The following is a 17,411-nucleotide window of genomic DNA, read 5'->3' as shown; positions in this document are numbered from 1 at the left end:
CCTCAAGAGCATCCTGGCCAAAGGCGGATGACCCACAACAGTCACAGAACGGTTTCAAACCACTCAAAATGGTTGTTGTTGCTACTGAATCAATTTAGTGCTTGAATTCAGAAAGGCAGCGATTCAGAGCTTTGAGTACAAGAGCTGTAGCTTAACAAAGGCCTACTAGCACCTATAGAGATAGGCATCACTTTCTGTATTCAGATCTAACTCCCAGAAATGTGACAGAAGTATGGACAGATGGTATTTGAAGCCAAGGTCAACAATGAGGTCACCATAACCTTCAAGCCAAGGGTCTGTGATAGGACACGTTTACTTTCATCACATATCCTTAACAGATCATGCATTTCCCATAGCGTATTTCCAAGTTGGTATTAAATTTGATGCACAGCTTTTGTTTTCAAAAGTTCATTAACATTTTATGCTACAAGCTTAGTTTTAGCTTTGGCTGTTAGCATTAAGGAAACAAGACGATGGAACTAATTTATTACAACTCTTCTAAATGTAAGCTGGCCAAAATAATTTACTGTAGTAATACTAGTTTGCACCCTGTGGAACTGAAGTCTAATTGTGCCTCATAGCATGACAAAAAAAAGAAAACTCAAACATGGTACCAATTTAAAGAAAACATACTTTCAGCTTTCATTAAAAACAAACAAACAAAAAAACCCCAAAGCTAAACATCTTGGGATTCCTGGAAATCAGAACCAACCAAACTTACTTTTTTTTATACAAGCAACTCACCTCTATCTGGAAATGTGCCTTCCACTCTTATTATAAGTAAAATCTCTGCTGGAAAATTACAGAAATGTTTTTTCCTGTCTCTTCATTTGCTATGTATGACAGCATTTTGTCTGAAGCCAGTTTCTGCTGTTTGCCAATGGTTTTGTCCATAGCCTCTTCCCCAGGGGGTTTCACACAAGAGGGGAGACTCTTTCATAAAAAAATATATCAAATTAGCAGGCAATTTTGGAGGGGGTGTGTGATGATTAATATGTGAAATATCCAAGTTTTGAGAAAATTGAAAATCTGTTACAAACTCCATTATGTTTCTACAAAGCCCTTACACATAGGAGTATTTGGAAGAGGCAAATACTTCACTTTAAACACTGTGTTACCGTTAAAAAAAAAAAAACCAAAACAATTTAAATATAAAAAAAACCCCAAAACACACCACCAACCCAAAACCAAAGTCTTCAACACCTTAATTCACTCCATGTGCTCAGAGCTAGATTCAGCAAATTATCACACATGCCCAGAGTGTACCGACTTACCTGAGAAATGAAGGTATGCAGTAGTAGTTTGCAGAAGGTATCAAAAGCCTTGCAAAATTAAATCAAATTTTAGAAGGTAAGAGAAATGAAAGCCAATGAGAGGGAACTTTTGTACATGTTATTATTACTGCCACAGTCATCTAGCTCTTTAGGGATCAACAATGAAGAGAATTCTTACTTTCAGTCTACAATCCTTTTGCACATGCACAAGCCCACACACTCTCAAGAACAACACGTAAACTATTCTTGTGGCATAAATAATAACTTCCACACAGGAGAGTATTTACCTCTGCTATGTTCCCCTATAGCATACATTGCACACTTCCTCAAAACGATCCCTAGGCAGAAGCAACGAGTAAGGACTACTAGCCTACCAAGTTTGACTGTTTTTTTAAAGGAATATATTGTTTTAGTTCCCGTTTAGTATTCCAGATTAGAGTCTCTCATAGCTTTTTTATTCCATTCCTTACAAGCCGAAATCAGACTGCTATAAACAAATACAAATAAGTAAATGCAGGTTCTTAAAGCTGCAAAATAATTTTAATTTAAAATACAGAAGACTGCCCTGCAGCATTGTTTTAACTGTTTTTAGATGTGAAAAGTCACAAGGGTTGCCATGCACGTTTAAAATCATTATTTTTTAAATGAATTATTTTTTCCACACGCAGTAGTTTCTTCCGTAATTAGCATATACTTTGTAGTAGGATTTTTTTTAAGCCACACTGAACAGAAATTGCTACACTTTAAAACATTTCCAGCAACGACCTGAAAGTGAAACTGGTTTCACGGGTTTACTGCTCCCCACACTGAGAACAAAGTCACAATATAAACAGTCATAAAAATTATATAGAGGGGAGAAACTGGATGCAAAGAATCCTGAACTTTCGAAGCGCTAGTAGTAAAGAACACAGCACTCAAAGCGAGCACAAGTGGAAAACTAAAACTTAAAGGGTTCAACCACAAGAGGAAGTTGCTGAAAAAACGGCACTTCACTGGACCACTGCGAGAACGCCTGTATCACTGAATACGAGATAATCTGAAACTTTTTGCTCCCGACCTGGAGTGCCGGCAGGAAGGAGGAGGAAAGGAAAGACAAATAAACCCCCCGCCCGGGCGGAGCGGACCGGAGGGGGGAGCGCAGCGCTTGGCCAGCGCAGGGGATCACAACAAAGGGGGACCGTCCGCCGCCGCCTCCACGTGCCCGCCGCTCCCCGCGGGTGACAGGCTCGGCGGGGCTGCCAGCACCTCTCACGGCCCCAGGGGACCGGGTGGGCTCGGCGAGGCTCCCCGCCACCAGCACTGCGGGGAAGGCGGCCTAAAGCCAGCACCACCCCCGCGCAACTCATCCCCATCCCGCCCCCACAGAAGCCGGAGGGTGCCGGGGCTGCTCCCCTCCCACGGGCGACCGGCCGCCCCCGGCGGCTTCAGCCCTCAGCCCCCCAACCCCGCCACCGCTCCTCTCAGGCGCGCGCCCCCTCAGCGGGGCAGCCCCCGCCTCCCGCGAGCTGAGGTACTCACCAGGTCCTTTGTGTTTTCCATCAGGCCCTCATGGGCAGGAGACGCCCGCTGCCTCTGCCCCCTCCCCTCGGCTCGGCCCCCTCCGCCTGCCGCCTCCCCCTGCGAGGGGCCGGGCCCGCCGGGGCAGGAGGCGGCCTGGAAAGTTCAGCCTCTCCCTCCGCCGGCAGAACGAGCCCGACTCCCTGCGCCGGAATATCAACAACATTCGCATGGCGCCTCTGCGCAGGCGCGGCGCCCGGCCCACCGCGCGCCCTCATTGGGCTCACAGCTGTTTGGGGCTTCCTCGCTCGCCGTACCCCCCCGCTGGGCGAAACCATTCGGAAACGGAGGGGGGATTCAGCGGCAGGGCAGAGGCTGGGGGATAAAAGCAGCGCCGCCGCCGCTCATTTTGCCTTCCAGTAGACAGGTAGTACGCTCAGAGCTGTCGCTGGGCCGCCGGTGAGGGGCTGTTATTGTCACACAGGGCAGGGGATCCCTCCCGAGCGCGCAATGGAGCGTCCCAGCCGTGGGCCGCGTCACGTGGAACTCAGGATGGGAGGGGGGAGGGGAGAAAGGGAAGGCAAAGAAAGGAGGTCACGTGACAGCGCCTTGAGGCCGGCGGTCCGTGGCTGGGTCACGTGGGCTGAGGAGGGGCAGCAGCGAGAGCCTATCACGCTCGGGGGGCGGGGCGAGGAAGGCAGTATAAAGCGGTGTCACGTGGAACGTGAGCACGCCTTCCGGTTCCGGCGTGCTTGTGAGGAGACATGCAGCGTGCGGCGGCGCCTCGTCCGGGCCCGGCGGAGAAGAAGAAGAAAAAAAAAATGAAGAAAATGAAGAAAACGAAGAAAACAGTAAAGCGTCTCCAGCCGCGCGCGGAGGACGTGGCAGCTAAACGGGCAGCGGCAGAGCAGGCGGCGAAGGAAGCGTCTCGCCGCGCCCGGCACTTGAAGGCGCTTGGTCGCGCGTCGGGAGCTGAGCAGGAGGAGCTGGAGGAGCTAGAGGAGCTGGTGTTTGGTGACAGCCTCAACGTGGGGGAGGACGAGCTGCTGCAGCGCCTGGCTGACCCCCAGCGGGTAGGACTCTGGGCATTGCCCCTGCCCCGCGGCCCTCCGTAGGCCATGGGCCCCGCCGGGGGGTGGCGCGTTCGGCGGGCCCGAGCGGTGGCTGGGGCTTCAGGTCCCTGCCCCCGCCGTGTCTGTCAGCTGCCTGCAGACATCCGTGGCTGGGCTAACAGGGCCTGCTTGGTTGTTTTCAGCTGAAGGCTACAGAGAGGAAAAGCTTCCAGAAAGACTCTAGCGATTCAGAAGTAGAAAATGAAGCAAAAGGAAAAATCTTGTCTAAAAAGCCAGCCTGGGTGGATGAAGATGATGAAGCTGAGGAAAAGTAAGTTAAAGTTTGGATGTAGGAATTATGTGTCATGCTTAAGAGTGACTGTAAGTGGCTTCAGTTTGAACGACATTCATGTTGTGTGTGTTTTCTCACTGATAGTGTTGATATGACCCATCGGTATAGGAAAGACTTCATGAAAAGCGATGCTGAGAAGATCCTTACTAAGAAAAAGCTAAAAAGGAGGCTTGAAGAACAGTGAGTTTCATTAATGTTTTTGTAGCTGACTTTATTAAGATGGGATAAGATATGCCTGTGTGACATTCAAAGTAATTTTCCTCTTTACCCACTGTATTCACGTGGACTGTTTAAAGCTAGTGCTTTGTACAGTATTTGCACCACTTTTAAATCCAAAATAATAGTAAATAGTAAATAATAGTAAATAAAACATACGTTAGTTTTGTCTAAACTAATTTATTTAATACTTGCTTTAGTAGAGGTGCACAAACCTTTAATTTGTCCTCTAAGGAGTTACACCAGAAACTTTTTATAGCAATGTGTTGCTTTGTAAATAGGATGATGGAGATGGTAATTTAGGGTGACCTGAAGAATGAGCTGAAATGTGAACATAGTCAGATGGCAAAGTAGAACTTTAGATGTGTTTGGGTTGACTTGGTGTTAGCATGTATCACTCCAAAGAACAGTGCTTTTATGTTTGCTATCAATTAAGTCAGCCAACCACAGAAAGCTGAGTGAAACATTAAAAAACTTAGATAGTGTTCAAAGTGCAAGTAATCTTGCAAAGTTATGCCTGTGGGTCTTGTAAGTACGTAACATATAGAAGGAAGTTACTTTCTCAAAAAAGCTGGGTTTTTTTCTTATTTTCCCCTCACCCTTCTCTCGCTAGGTTTCAGCGAGCTATGGGAGGAGTTCCTGCCTGGGCTGATTTAGAAAACAAGAAGAAACCCAAAAAGACCGCAAGTGATAGTAAATAAATCCATTATTATTCTAATAAGTGTTTCTGCATTTCCTTATTCACCTTCTTAAAAAGTAATTATTTTTTATATTTTCTCAGTTTCAGTAGTGTGATAATATGCTGAATAAGTCAGCTTTATTCCTTTCTTCTTTCTGTGTGTGTTTGATCTAATTTGTTCCTGTAAGGAATTTGTGGCTCTCGATGTGGGAATATTTGTGGAATTAGCCTTTTCAATGTGCTTTGTGTTAATTAGGTGATAGTGATGAAGATGATGATCTGCTATGCAGGACTGGCAATTTTATCTCAAACTCAGAGTCCCTGCCAAGAGGTATTTTGAAGGTAAAGGCAAGCCTATCCTTCTGCCTCGGTTTGAACCTTGTGTGCACTTTGACTTCTTTGTCAATGTTTATGTCATGCTGTCTAAAAGTTTGTCATAGGGTTTGAAATCTTGTTCTTGTAGTTTAAAGAGCAATGAAATTGTTTGTCAGCATAAGCAAAAGTGTGTAAGTTACATTTTGTTTTAAACTGTTTGATCTTTGTTCTAGATGACTACCTGCTTGCCTGCTAATCAGGAACGTTTTGCTAATGGAAAATTGGCAACTGTGCAGTTTCATCCATCTGCTCAAGTGGTCATGACTGCTGGACATGATCGATCTGTGTCACTCTTTCAGGTGAAGAATTTTGTTCTATGCTATGTAAATGGCCACTAATACAGAATCTTTATTTTTTTATAAGTGTACACAAGATAGCCTGGAATGATAGACATTCTTTTTTCTTTTCCTGTGATGGTGTGCTCACAGGGGTTGTAATGTCTGTGGTGACAATGGAATTTTCCGGGTTGAAGGCATCTTGTTGGAAGAAATTTCCACCTGTGACTTCATACCAAACACTTGCAGAGTGTAGGCAGTCTTAGTTGTAGTGGAGTTTTTAGTTGAAGATTTGTTTTTAATGTTTGGTTTTAAGGTTTGTGATGACAAGGAGTAATGAGATCTTTTTTTTTTTTCTTAAGTTGTTTCCAAACCCTACAGTGTGGAGCAGCCCACTTTTATTTAAAAATGTAATATTGCTGTGAAGTCATTTTGGGGGTGGAGAGACTGTGCTGCAGCAGGAAGCTACTTATCCTGCAACACTCCTGCCTGTTCCTCTGAAAACTAAAGATCATAACTTTATTTTGGAACTTTCAGCATGGCCCAGTATCAGTGAAATGGTCAGACACAAGTTGAATTTGACACTCCCACAGGGCTGCAGGAAAGAACAATATGAAGCTAGTGTTTCTGTTTAGAAAATCACAATAGAAGATTATTTGAACAAAGTGTGGGCAAGACAGGGAAGAGTAAGAGGTGTGAAGTATATCCAGGAAGGCTGGGAGTGCCTGATTTATAGGGTGAGGATCCAAGAGCCTGGTTATTTGTCGATTGAAAAGAGGAAGAAATTGATGTTTCAAACTGGTGTACCTCTTACTGTTTAAGTCTCTTATACTGGCTAGTTGATGTGAGTTTTCTCTGTAGAAGTATTTGGTATGTTTCTTAATATGATAATCTGTTTTTTTTTTTTGAAGGTTGATGGTGTAAAGAATCCAAGAATACAGAGCATCTATTTGGAGAGTTTTCCAGTCTATAAGGCTTGTTTCAGTGTTGATGGAGAACAAGTTATAGCCACTGGTACTCACCATAAAATGTTCTTTGTGTATGACATGATGAGTGGAAGTATTATTCCTATACAGAAAGTAAGAGGTACGTTTTATAATGCTTTAAGTATCTGGGCATAGCTGAAGATGTACCAAATAGCATGTGAATTTGCTTTAAAAGGAAGTGCAGTGAATTGTTGGAGGTAGCATTTCTAATTTGTCTTCAGGCATCTTTACTTGAGTGCCTTTAGCTTTAGTTTGTATGGGACCTTAGAAGTTAATTGTTACATGTAAACAAGGTTGCGTTGTAGCTTTACTGTGACAGTCTATTACAGAAGTGAAAAGCTGAAGTGGAGTCAGGTCTTAGTCATATTCATCATACTTCTGAATATTGAGAAAAAAGGATAAACTATGCCAATTTGAAGTTCTGAATCTCTTTTTAAAGGTGTGGAGGAAAGATTTCTCAGAAATTTTGAAGTCTCTCCAGATGGATCATTTATGCTTCTAACTGGAACTTCAGGTTATCTTCACTTGTTGTCAATGAAGGTAGTTTCTTGTCATGGTTTGTGTAGCTTCAGTTTCTTGGTACCTTTTTCCTTTTGAATCTGCTTGCTTATATTTAATCTGAAAAGTGGTCTAGCTTTCAGTTGAAACAAAGGTATGACGCATACTGTGACAGCCTTTAAAAATGACCTGCTGAATCAATTAACTCTAGCTTTAGAAGATTATTTTGGGGTGTCTGGGAATTTTTTTTCTCGTTGTGCAGCTCTCTTTGGGACTGGTGGAGCTAAGGCCAGTGTTCCACGGGGTTTTTAAGCTGTCACTGGAAAAAGTTGTATTTTAATGTTCTGTTTCAGCTGATTGCATGAACACTGTGCTGGCAAATGGCCTCAACATGGAAACGGGCATCTGAGGGCGGAAAAAATATAGGACTGATTTTATGGGCGCTAGTGAATGCTGGTGTACCATGTTCATGAATCATGCCATCTACTGTGATTCATAATGCATGCAGATTTTTATTTTTCAGTTAAATTTTAAAACGCCATATGATGGTACATGGCTTTGGTTTAAACTTTTACTAGGAAAAATACTTTTTTTAAAAAGGTACAGTTCTGTTATATAATGAAGACCCTTCATTGAGGGACCAAATGAGTGTTTATTGAACCAGCTGTAGTTGTGCAATAATAAATTGATCGTGGACTCCTGAGTGTCAGCCTCTGCTCTGCTCTGTAGGCACTTGAAAGTGTTGGTGCTGTTCTTTTAATGTCAGTGTAGCTAGCTTCAGACTTTTGTGGGACAGGAGTATGGAAACAACTTCCCTACAGATTTTTGGCAGAATAATTGTAACCATTGTTCTTCATCCTATAGACAAAGGAACTGGTTAGCACTATGAAGGTAAATGGAAGATGCACTGCATCTGCTTTCACTCCAGACAGCAGTAAAATATATAGCTATTCAAGTAAGTATTCTCTCTAACAGCACTAATCATAATTCCATTTAAATTGCATAAGTCTAAGACATTTATTGTTTTACAAAGATAATTAAAATACTTTAATTTTGGCCTAAATGGCCTAAAAATGCAACCAAGTGATCAGTCATTAAAGAGTGGAGTTAACTATTTTAGTATGCCTTTAGTTTTGTTTTTTTATAGTTGTAAATGAGCTAATAGTTGTCATCTAATGAAATTTATTTTAACAAAATAAACAAACTATGTGTTCTGTATATATGGTTTCTGTAATCTTCTCCTTTTGTTCTGCAACCAGAGGAAGGTGAAGTTTTCATTTGGGATGTGAGAAGCAGAAAGTGTCTACACAAATTTGAAGATGAAGGTTCTTTGGAAGGAAAGTGCATTGCTGTTTCAAAAAATAACCAGTATGTGGCATGTGGGTAAGTGACTTGGATTTGACATCTTCCTCCTGTCTCATTTTGAAGCTCTTCAGTAAACTGATTGGTGGTTGGTGAGAGCGTAGGAACATGGAATAAGTTTGGCTTTATAAGGTTAGATTAGAGGTGAATATTGCCTGTTTTATGATAATTTAATTTGTTCCATGTATATCTAAGTTACCATAACATACTTAATACCAGTATCACTTCTAATGTATTACTGTTGCTATATATGGGTTTAGCGGTTAATTTTGAAATCATATTGACTGAAATTGCAAATTCTGTGGTACAAATACTAATTCAAGTTCTTCCCCCTTTCCTCTTTCCTATGCTCCTAATTTGGCTTCTGCAGTATAGCATGTTAGCATTTGGAAAGATGACTTCAGCTCAAAGTCACAAGCTTGAAAATGTTTCTCCAAGTGTACTTATTGAGATGCAACTTCAGCTAGTGTATCAATCCTTTTAAATGAGACTAGCAAATACTTAAGTACAGTATGCGTTTTCTTAGCCTACTTAAGAGGAGGATTTTTAAGTGGAATTACTCTACAGGGTATAAAAAAAAATAATCAAAAAGCTTGAAACTTTAAAGAATCTTTTGATATCAATCTCTTATTGCTTTGAATTCATTCCGTGTAAAAGATGGCTTATCAAGGCTCTTCACAGTTAAGTGTGTCTCTAAAAAAAACAGCAAACCTCTCCACTAAATACTGTCATAAACTCCAAAGCAAAATCAAGTTCTAAAGAAAATATCATTAGAAATTCCAATAAATAATTGGAAATTACGTTTTAAGTTGAATGGCGGCTATAGAGAACAAGATAGTATGTACTGTAAATGTTACTTTGTGATCTAATCTTTGCTAATTTCTTTTTTTAGTTCAGCTTCTGGAGTTGTAAATTTATATACTACTGATGTCTGTCTCAAAGAAAACCATCCTAAACCAGTTAAAGCCATAATGAACCTAGTTACATCTGCTACATGTGTGACCTTCAATCCCACCACAGAAATTTTGGCAGTGGCTTCCCGTGAAACTGATGAGGCTGTCAAATTGGTATGTTAGCTTTGTTGTACAAGCTTTTTTGTATCTTGATCAAAAATATCCCCGGTGATGTAATAAAACTGATATTGAGCAGAAATGTACATTGCAAAATTTGCTAGACTGAACTGATCAGGACAGATACAAGATACTGTATATTTATAAGGAAATATTTTTTCCTTCAGGGAAGTTGTTCTGAAAAGAACAACTTATGGTCTAGTTTACCTTTTGTTTTTCCCTTTGCGAGGTGCCCTTATTTTGGTGCTGTAAATATAACTCAGCAACAAATGTGAATTTTCAGCTGTTAACTGTAGCGGTCTTACTATGTGGGGTTTTTCCTAGCTCATTCAGAGTTTTGCCAGCCGTGTCAGAATTCTGGCCAACAGTGGAACTATTGAATTAATCTGAGGGTTTGGAAGCTTACTTTTACTACTTAGATGTAATTACTTAAAAATAAATGACTTGCAATAACTGGCTTTTGTAATGTGTTCCCTGCACCTTTCCTCCATATATAAAGTGGCGTAGGATAGGAATATAATTGAATGATTGAACTTAACATTGACCTTCAATTTTAAATTTGTACTTTAATTTGAATTTTGGTGGCTTTTTCCTAATTGTTATAACTAATCACCTATTTCTCAATAGGTACACATTCCTTCATATACTGTATTTTCAAACTTCCCAGTGTTCAGAAGAAAACAGATTTATCTTGCTCAATCTATGGACTTTTCTCCCAGAAGTGGTTTTTTCTCTGTAGCAAATAACAAAGGCAAAGCTTTGTTATTTAGGTATGTACTACATTAAGTTTCATCAATCCCAGATAACATGTTTATATTCTGTAAGATGGGGCAGATGACTGGTAATTTTAAGGTTTGACTTCATGACTTAACTGAGTGGGGATCTGGCTTTCCCTTGTGGAGAATGAATGAGTGTTGTTTATTGTCTGATTATAAAATAAAAATTGTTGCAGACAGACATCCCTGTCAAAACTGTCATTGTCCTTTTTTGAAGTAACTACTATGTAAAAAGCCAGATGTTCTCCCCGTTAAAAACCAGAGGATTGAAAGAAGAACTTGACCCTTTTTGTGAGAAGGGACAAGTGGTTTTTGTCTGCTGGTGTGGTCAGGGGTAAGGGGCGGTAATAATTCAGAGCAGCAATATTCCTTTTTTTAAACTAAGTAACTCTATATGATACTTGAAAAACTTTGTATTTTTAATGTGAGATGTTAACGATTTATGAAGTCTGACAGGGAGAATTTACAAAAAGACTCCCAAGCATGTCTGTAAAAATGTGAATGAATCTTGTGATTTGTTCTTTGTTGGAACTTGAACTGCATATTATAATGGCACTTCAAGTAAATTGAGCATGTGGATGATTGCTATGTTTTGCTACACCTTCGGGTTAGCTAAGAATACTCAAAGTGACATTATTGAGTAATTGTTGCTTCTTTGTGCTGTTCACTCAACAGGTTACTGAAAAGTTTTAAATGTCTCAACTGTTTTTTTTTCTTCAGGCTGAAACATTATTCAGATTTTTAAAAGAAGATACAGGAGAAAATGGACCAGTAACAGGTAAAAGAAGCACTAGAACTGTTGACAACACTACCTTGAGGAACTTTATTTTCATTTTGTTACCTCCACCTCTTTATAGATGGCAACAAGAGGTTCTTAATACTGTATAATCTGAAACTGTTCTCTCTGGATCACTCCTGTAGTAGGCTCCACGCGATGGGCAGGAGTCAGGCTTGTCTTGTCAGTCTCGGCTTTTCTAATAACACTCTTAGAGGGAGTTGGTAGTTCAGCTAAACTTCTGCTCATTCCTGTTGACAGTAGTTTTAAAAATCTGAATATATTTAAATCAAACTCATAGGCAGGGTTGTTAAAAACAGCTGCAGGCTGGCAGATATTTGGCTTGATCCTGTTATGAAGTGATGTGAGCCCACATGAGTCTGCATAACTTCAAATTTAGATGACATAAATTACTGAAATTTGAAGTGTAGCTTGTGTGCAGATACGATTTTATTGTACACTTCAACCTCTTCTTGGAAAACTGGAAAGACTCCTCAACCTCTTGTTGGAAAACTAGAAAGACTTGTAGCCTTGACAAGTAATACAGTAGTTCTGTTTGACCCCTAATGTGGTAACGATTGGAAGCTAAACTCATTCAGGCTGGAAGTGGGTAGTTTTCTGCATGTTAAGCTTGCACAAGATTTTGCGATGGCTAAATGTTTGGAAGATACTAACAAAGTTCTCTCTCTACTGATCTTTCCCCAGGTGTTGTAACCTGCAGATACAAGTATGCTCACAAATTCAAACAAGTTTATTTTATACAGAAGTTCAAAAATACTAATATAACATCTGTGTTTTTGAATGTTGTTTCTTAATAAATGTACCTGATAAGTTTCCAGGCAAGTTCTTTCAACTTTTTCCAATGTTTTGTGTAAGCAAATGATTAAGTAGATTTTTAACAGTTGGCATTCAAGCTACTGTCTTCAAAGAATGCTTAAATGTCTTTATTTATTATGAGCATATGAAGTTTTCCAGTGCTGAAACAGAAAACATCAGTTTTATGTAAACTGTAAGCTCTGCTCCGTGCGTTTCGCTTGAGCTTTTCCATCAGCCAGGTTCATTTGAGACTGGGTTGGAAACAGCATTTTGCTGACTGGAGGAGCAAATCAACCTGAAACCCTGTTGATGCAGGTCTTGTATGTAGGTCAGCCCAACTTAATGGGCCAGCTACAGCTTAAAGATTGCCTAAACTAAAAGGGTAGAAACAGCACCCTCAGTTGTGCTTACTGACTCCTATGTGTCAGAATATGTAACATGGTTTTAATTCTTAAAGGAAGACCACATTCTTATCTTTCTGTGACAGCAAAGCATCCTGAGTTATCACTTCATACTTGATTTTTAAATGAACTGTGAAATTCTAATACCATTGGGCTCGGCAAGGACTGCTTTACAACTGTTGTTGCTGGTTTGTCCGATGGCAAATATCACCCTTCTGATCACTTTGTTCTCGAAGTGGCCACCTCTTTCTTTTTAAATACATGAAGAAAAAGTTAAGTAGGAATCTGCTACAATAAAAACCCTGCTTTGAGAATAAATTGTGAATAATACGTCTGTCTGCTTCACACGAGGGAGCTTTTTGCACAGTAACATCAAGAGCCGAGGTGCTCCACTAACCAGTAGTGAAGTCATTAAGCCTTCAGTGAAAGTGGCATTATAAAAAAGGTACTCTGAGCATGAGAAAAAGCTAATTCTATCAAATTTTTTACGTATACGAGCCTATTGTTAAATGCTTGTCATACTGTTTTAAAAAGTATAATATTGTGTTTTCTGATGTAGTGGGTTTTTAAAGTGACTTTGCCAGTGATTCATTGTAAGATGAGAACTTGATCTCACTAATTGGAGGAAAAAGTAGAATATGCTCTGGAGGTGTTAAATTGACTACAGTGTTTAACCTTATTGCAGTGCTAAGCCTAAACTAAAGGCCCTAATATGGAAGAGTGAAATGAAATTGTAAGTGCACTTTATTAAGATGATTGCTGTGGGATTCCTCTGTTACAAACAAATCTAGCTAATTTGTCTGGGACTGAGATTTTGTTATATTTTAGAAATCTAGATGGTGAAACTGGGTTTATGACTTCACTAGAGGGCAGTACTTAACCACTCATTTGGAGACTCGACTGCTTCATGTTACTGAACAGTATGTCTTGTGCTAGCACTGCTGATGAGTAAGGCTTTTGTTGTGGTTATCAACACAATTTGCCTTTTTTAATCATCTCTGCGTTTCACTGTTAAACTATTTAAACTATTAAATAATTTTGAATCAAAGACTTCTGAAAAGGTAGGTTTTAAAATATATTGTCTTTTACCAAATCTCACTGAAGTACCTCTGAGGTATTTTAATACCATTGAATCTGATTGTCCTGAGATTGTCCCTGTCTTTGCAGAGTATGTGCTTTTCCACTTTGCCCATAAAAGCGTGTGTATATCTATATATCCCAAATCTAGTGATTTGAAGCCATACAGCAAGTCATTAGCAGATCTAGAATTGGAACTTGAGAATTAATGGGTTCCTGGACTACTTTAGTTAGCATAAACACAACGGTTCCTGATGTTTTTCCTTGCCCATCCTGCTGACATCTGGTTGTAAGAGGTCCAGATTGGATGGAGTGTGAGAGTGAATGGAAAAGGTGTTGCCAGACACACTGAGGTCCTTTGTACTTCTTGTATCACTGCAAGTGATTTCAAATAGTGGCAGGAAGGAAGGAGAGATTAGACATCTCTTTTTCCAAATTCTGTGATGTAAATTGCAAATATTAAGCTTGATACTGAGTTATGGGGAGCACTGCCATACAAGAATGTTTAAGCTTTGTACTCAATACCTTAATACTTGTTGCGTTTTTGTCTTCTGCAAAACATAACTTACTGCCCCATCCAATATAAAATAGGGAAGACTTTTGCCTTGAGAAATACAGGCAACCTCAAGACTCTTGTTGCATTTCTTCATAGGTTTTGAGCAATGACACTTTCATGTACTAAGCAGGTCTTCAAGGTTGGATGATACGAAGTATTGCAAGAAGTTGAAACTCTTACTAGTGTGTCCAGGGATATTTATTTGCAATGGGATGAGTTACTATTAAGTGTACATATCCCTCTACTCTCATTCTGAAAACCTCAGCTCTTTGTCAGTTTGCCATGTGTTAAGAGTACTTAAGCTTCTGACCTATTTAAAACATCTTTCTGTTTAATTCCTTTTTTCCTAGCGTGGGTTTTTTTTTTCTGGCATTGCTAAGCTGAAGTTCTTTTAATGAATTATTTCTCTGCTTTTCCTCTCCTTCCATTCTCCTTGGCAAAATAAATTTTATTGATGTAGCCCATTAAATATTTATCACCAAAGCCTTTCCCCTTCAGGCTGTGATCTTGTCCGATTTTGCAAGCTAAAGAGAATTAGTCTGGTTAGCGCTTAGAAAGGAAACCTCCAAGAAAAAAAACAACCCATGGCTAGATGTTAGAATAACACTGGTTAGTTAGAAGATTATTGGGTTTTCTAGTAAGTCTGTCTTGAATCAGCTGTTTGATCCTGCTCGTGTTTGAGAGCTGTGTTTGTGGTGCAAGTGGTTTAGCAAATTCTTAAAGGGCCGAATGATTTTTTTTTTTTTTTTTCCTCCTGTGTCTCATTCAATATCCATGATCGCTGCTTTCAAAATTGTTTGGAAAGTTACGGTTCTGTAAATCTCTTCCATGTGGAACTGTTTCAAGTGCTACCTGATTTTTCCAAATGCTTGCTGATCAGACAGCAAATTAAATTTGCCTCTTTGGATGTAGTGCTGAACCCATCTAGTGGATGTGGCAGTCCGAGCACACCTTGAAAAGAAGCTGGTTTCTTGCCTAAGGATGTTTCTCAAAGTATTTGAAGGCCTCTGGTGAGCCTTTAAATAGATTTTTTTTTTTTTTTCTCTGATTTGTAAGATTTAGGGAGAGGATACAGAGCTCTTCTGGAGGGTGTCTGAAATACGTCTGTACAGGATAAAAGCCTGAGTTACTGCTGTCCACTGCCTCCAGGAGTACTGGACATCCAGCTGGTATCCAATACACCGCAGCATCGCTTACTCTTGCACTGAATTCTGATGTATCCTTTTGGATACCCAGCAGCAGCAATCTGCGGGGCCGTTAATGACACGTTACTGACATTGTTTGGATTTCTTCTGTTGAAACTATGGAACAATGATTGCTTTTTCTGGAAGAAAAAAAGTTTTCTTGTGTATTTGGAGAGTTTTGTCCTGTGCTTGTATGACAGGGAGATAGCAATACAGTCTAATCCATTTTGGGGCACTTCTGTAGAGGCAGTCTGCACCTGTGTATTTTCTTCCAATGATTAAAACTATGCAGGTTATACATCTTATTAAATTACTTTGAGGCCCCTGTGTAAAATCATATAAGCTGATCAGACACTTTGAAATGGCTGCAATATGATTTGGTTTTCATAATAGATATTGTAAAATGTGTCTGAGATCTCAGTCTTCATAGCATTATATTTTGCACATAAGATTGCCTGCCATATGAGACTTCCATTTTGTCTCTACAATATTGAATGTTTTATTATGCTTAAACAGATGGGAGGAAGAGTTGAAGCAGAGCGGAGTTTGGAAACGTGATGCAGGAGCCCCTACTCGTAATTGCTACCCATTGCTATTCTTCTGCCTTGTCAGAAGATCAGGGATCTCTATTAATCATGGGTTTAGTATGTATTCTATTGCATTTTTCAGTCAGTTTCTACTGAATTGAGACTGACTTAAGAAATTAAGCCTAGCAAGATGTTAACAGATTTACACGGCTAGGAACTTGGGGAAGTTGAGCTTCAATTTAGGGTCTTTGAAGACGCATCCATTTTATGAAAAATGAGTAACTTCTGTCTGCAAACCCTGATGCAGTGTAGTGTTTAGCTAAGGGTCTGTATCACATACTGAAATAAACATCCTTAAACACAAGGGTTCTTTATTCCTGTTTAATCTTTGTTTTCAGCATTGGATGCAGATTGTGAAGTTACTGGAAGAGAAAAGATGTTTTGAGTATTTAAAATTCAAAGATAATTGTTCAAAAACTTGCGTTGTCACTCAGAACCTCAGCGTGCTGCTGTTTGTGAGATTGTTTCAGTTACTTGGTGAAAATCTATTATCCCTGATCTACTGGGAGGAATTGCATTAAGAATGAAATAATTAAGCCACGCGTTGTTGGTTTTTTTTGCCTGTAGCTTCTCTCATGAAGGCATTGCAGAAGCAACAGCTTGTTCTGAGCCTCACTGTGCTCCATGGCTGCATTGTCCTTCCTTGGAGGATCTTCATTTGTACAAACGTGTTAGACGCGACTGCAATCACAGCCATGCTTGCGTGTGCTCTAACAGACTTCAGTGGATCTGGGAGACCGTGCAGAGTACCTTTTCCTGCGCACAGGGATTAGATTCTGGAGATAAACTTCTTCAGCAAGCTGAACTGTTAGGTAGGTTGGAAGATATGAACTAGATTACAGAAGAAGAAATTGCGTCCCACTGATCGCTAACACTTTGCATCGATTCCACATGTGAATTCTGCAGGGTATCAGGTTCGTACTGCTGAGTCATTCTTAAAAATACAGGTATCTGTTATTCTGTGGGACAATTGTTAGCACTCTGTCCTAGCTGCAGTATGCTGCAATTCAATAAGGGTGAGCTAGAGAGAACATCGCTGTAGTGGGAGATGAAGCAAGTGTAGTTTGGAAACGAATGGAAAAGGCCTCTGATGATAGGAAATTCAAGGTTACATTTAGTCGAGGACACCCAAGAAGTGGTTGGGTAAATATAATAGGAAAATGCCATGGGATTCATGAGTAAAAGACAAATTTGTGTAAGTTAATTTTGTATGTAACAAAGCCATTATTGCTTATAAAAATATTTATGTCTATATTAACACAAACTAGTCTTTCATCTGCATAAATTTATCTAGCAGAGTCAGGCCCGGAGGCTGCCTGTAATAACTACAGAGGACTTCGTGGGCTGTCAGTTCTCACACCACTTTGTGCTGGGATATTTCAGCTATATCATGTATCGCATACTGAGATGAAGCTGTAGAATAAAGTGGTGTGTACTACTTGAGATTAATTACTGTAAAAGATTTGAGTATTATGGATGGATACTCGGACAAAATTGAGCAAATCTCCCATTAAAGTTTTCTTTCTTGAAAAAAGAACATTGTTTGACTGACCAATGCTGATTTTTCTATCCCTAAATTTGTCTTGACCTATTAGAACTGTAT

At 40.0% G+C, this 17,411-nt stretch overlaps 2 protein-coding genes across 12 annotated transcripts in view; one reads left to right on the top strand and one right to left on the bottom strand.

Moving 5' to 3' along the window:
• The window catches only part of MBTD1 (mbt domain containing 1), a 38,310-nt gene extending 35,326 nt beyond the window's left edge, over positions 1 to 2,984 (bottom strand). For 3 of the 9 annotated variants that reach the window (XM_063352562.1, XM_063352564.1, XM_063352565.1), the window contains exons 1-2: positions 2,793 to 2,979; positions 1,275 to 1,322 (exon numbers count right to left, since the gene is read on the bottom strand). In XM_063352562.1, coding sequence (XP_063208632.1) covers positions 1,275 to 1,322; positions 2,793 to 2,813 — 69 coding nt within the window. In that variant the 5' untranslated portion in view covers positions 2,814 to 2,979. Of the gene's footprint in view, positions 1 to 744; positions 934 to 1,274; positions 1,323 to 2,792 lie in introns of all 9 variants that reach the window. The other 6 variants (XM_063352561.1, XM_063352563.1, XM_063352570.1 and 3 more) reach the window with 5 other exon arrangements.
• A 537-nt stretch (positions 2,985 to 3,521) lies between these two features.
• On the top strand, positions 3,522 to 17,354 carry UTP18 (UTP18 small subunit processome component). 3 transcript variants are annotated; one of them, XM_063352193.1, is made up of 14 exons: positions 3,522 to 3,844; positions 4,027 to 4,154; positions 4,260 to 4,355; positions 5,005 to 5,084; positions 5,327 to 5,412; positions 5,619 to 5,744; positions 6,632 to 6,806; positions 7,146 to 7,246; positions 8,069 to 8,159; positions 8,464 to 8,587; positions 9,459 to 9,633; positions 10,264 to 10,406; positions 11,133 to 11,190; positions 15,094 to 17,354. In XM_063352193.1, the coding sequence occupies exons 1-13, from the start codon at positions 3,536 to 3,538 to the stop codon at positions 11,155 to 11,157; spliced, it is 1,659 nt and encodes a 552-aa protein (XP_063208263.1). In that variant the 5' UTR covers positions 3,522 to 3,535; the 3' UTR covers positions 11,158 to 11,190; positions 15,094 to 17,354. The 3 variants fall into 3 exon arrangements, with proteins under 3 accessions (XP_063208263.1, XP_063208264.1, XP_063208262.1); XM_063352194.1 differs by having other exon boundaries at positions 16,376 to 17,343; XM_063352192.1 differs by lacking the exon at positions 15,094 to 17,354 and adding an exon at positions 11,893 to 12,021.
• The last annotated feature ends 57 nt before the right edge of the window (positions 17,355 to 17,411 follow it).

The sequence above is a fragment of the Chroicocephalus ridibundus genome, chromosome 14 (assembly GCF_963924245.1).
Source record: "Chroicocephalus ridibundus chromosome 14, bChrRid1.1, whole genome shotgun sequence".
In the NCBI taxonomy this organism is placed as follows: Eukaryota; Metazoa; Chordata; class Aves; order Charadriiformes; family Laridae; genus Chroicocephalus; species Chroicocephalus ridibundus.
Note: the sequence above shows the minus strand (reverse complement) of the source record. Positions and strands in the feature narration are given on the sequence as shown.

Bases quoted from the DNA above. Each gene is read 5' to 3' on its own strand.
- UTP18 (XM_063352193.1), top strand. From the start codon at position 3,536: ATGCAGCGTGCGGCGGCGCCTCGTCCGGGCCCGGCGGAGAAGAAGAAG. The intron at 5,413-5,618 runs GTAAAGGCAAGC...TCTTTGTTCTAG, and splicing joins TGCCAAGAGGTATTTTGAAG to ATGACTACCTGCTTGCCTGC. The intron at 9,634-10,263 runs GTATGTTAGCTT...ATTTCTCAATAG, and splicing joins CTGATGAGGCTGTCAAATTG to GTACACATTCCTTCATATAC.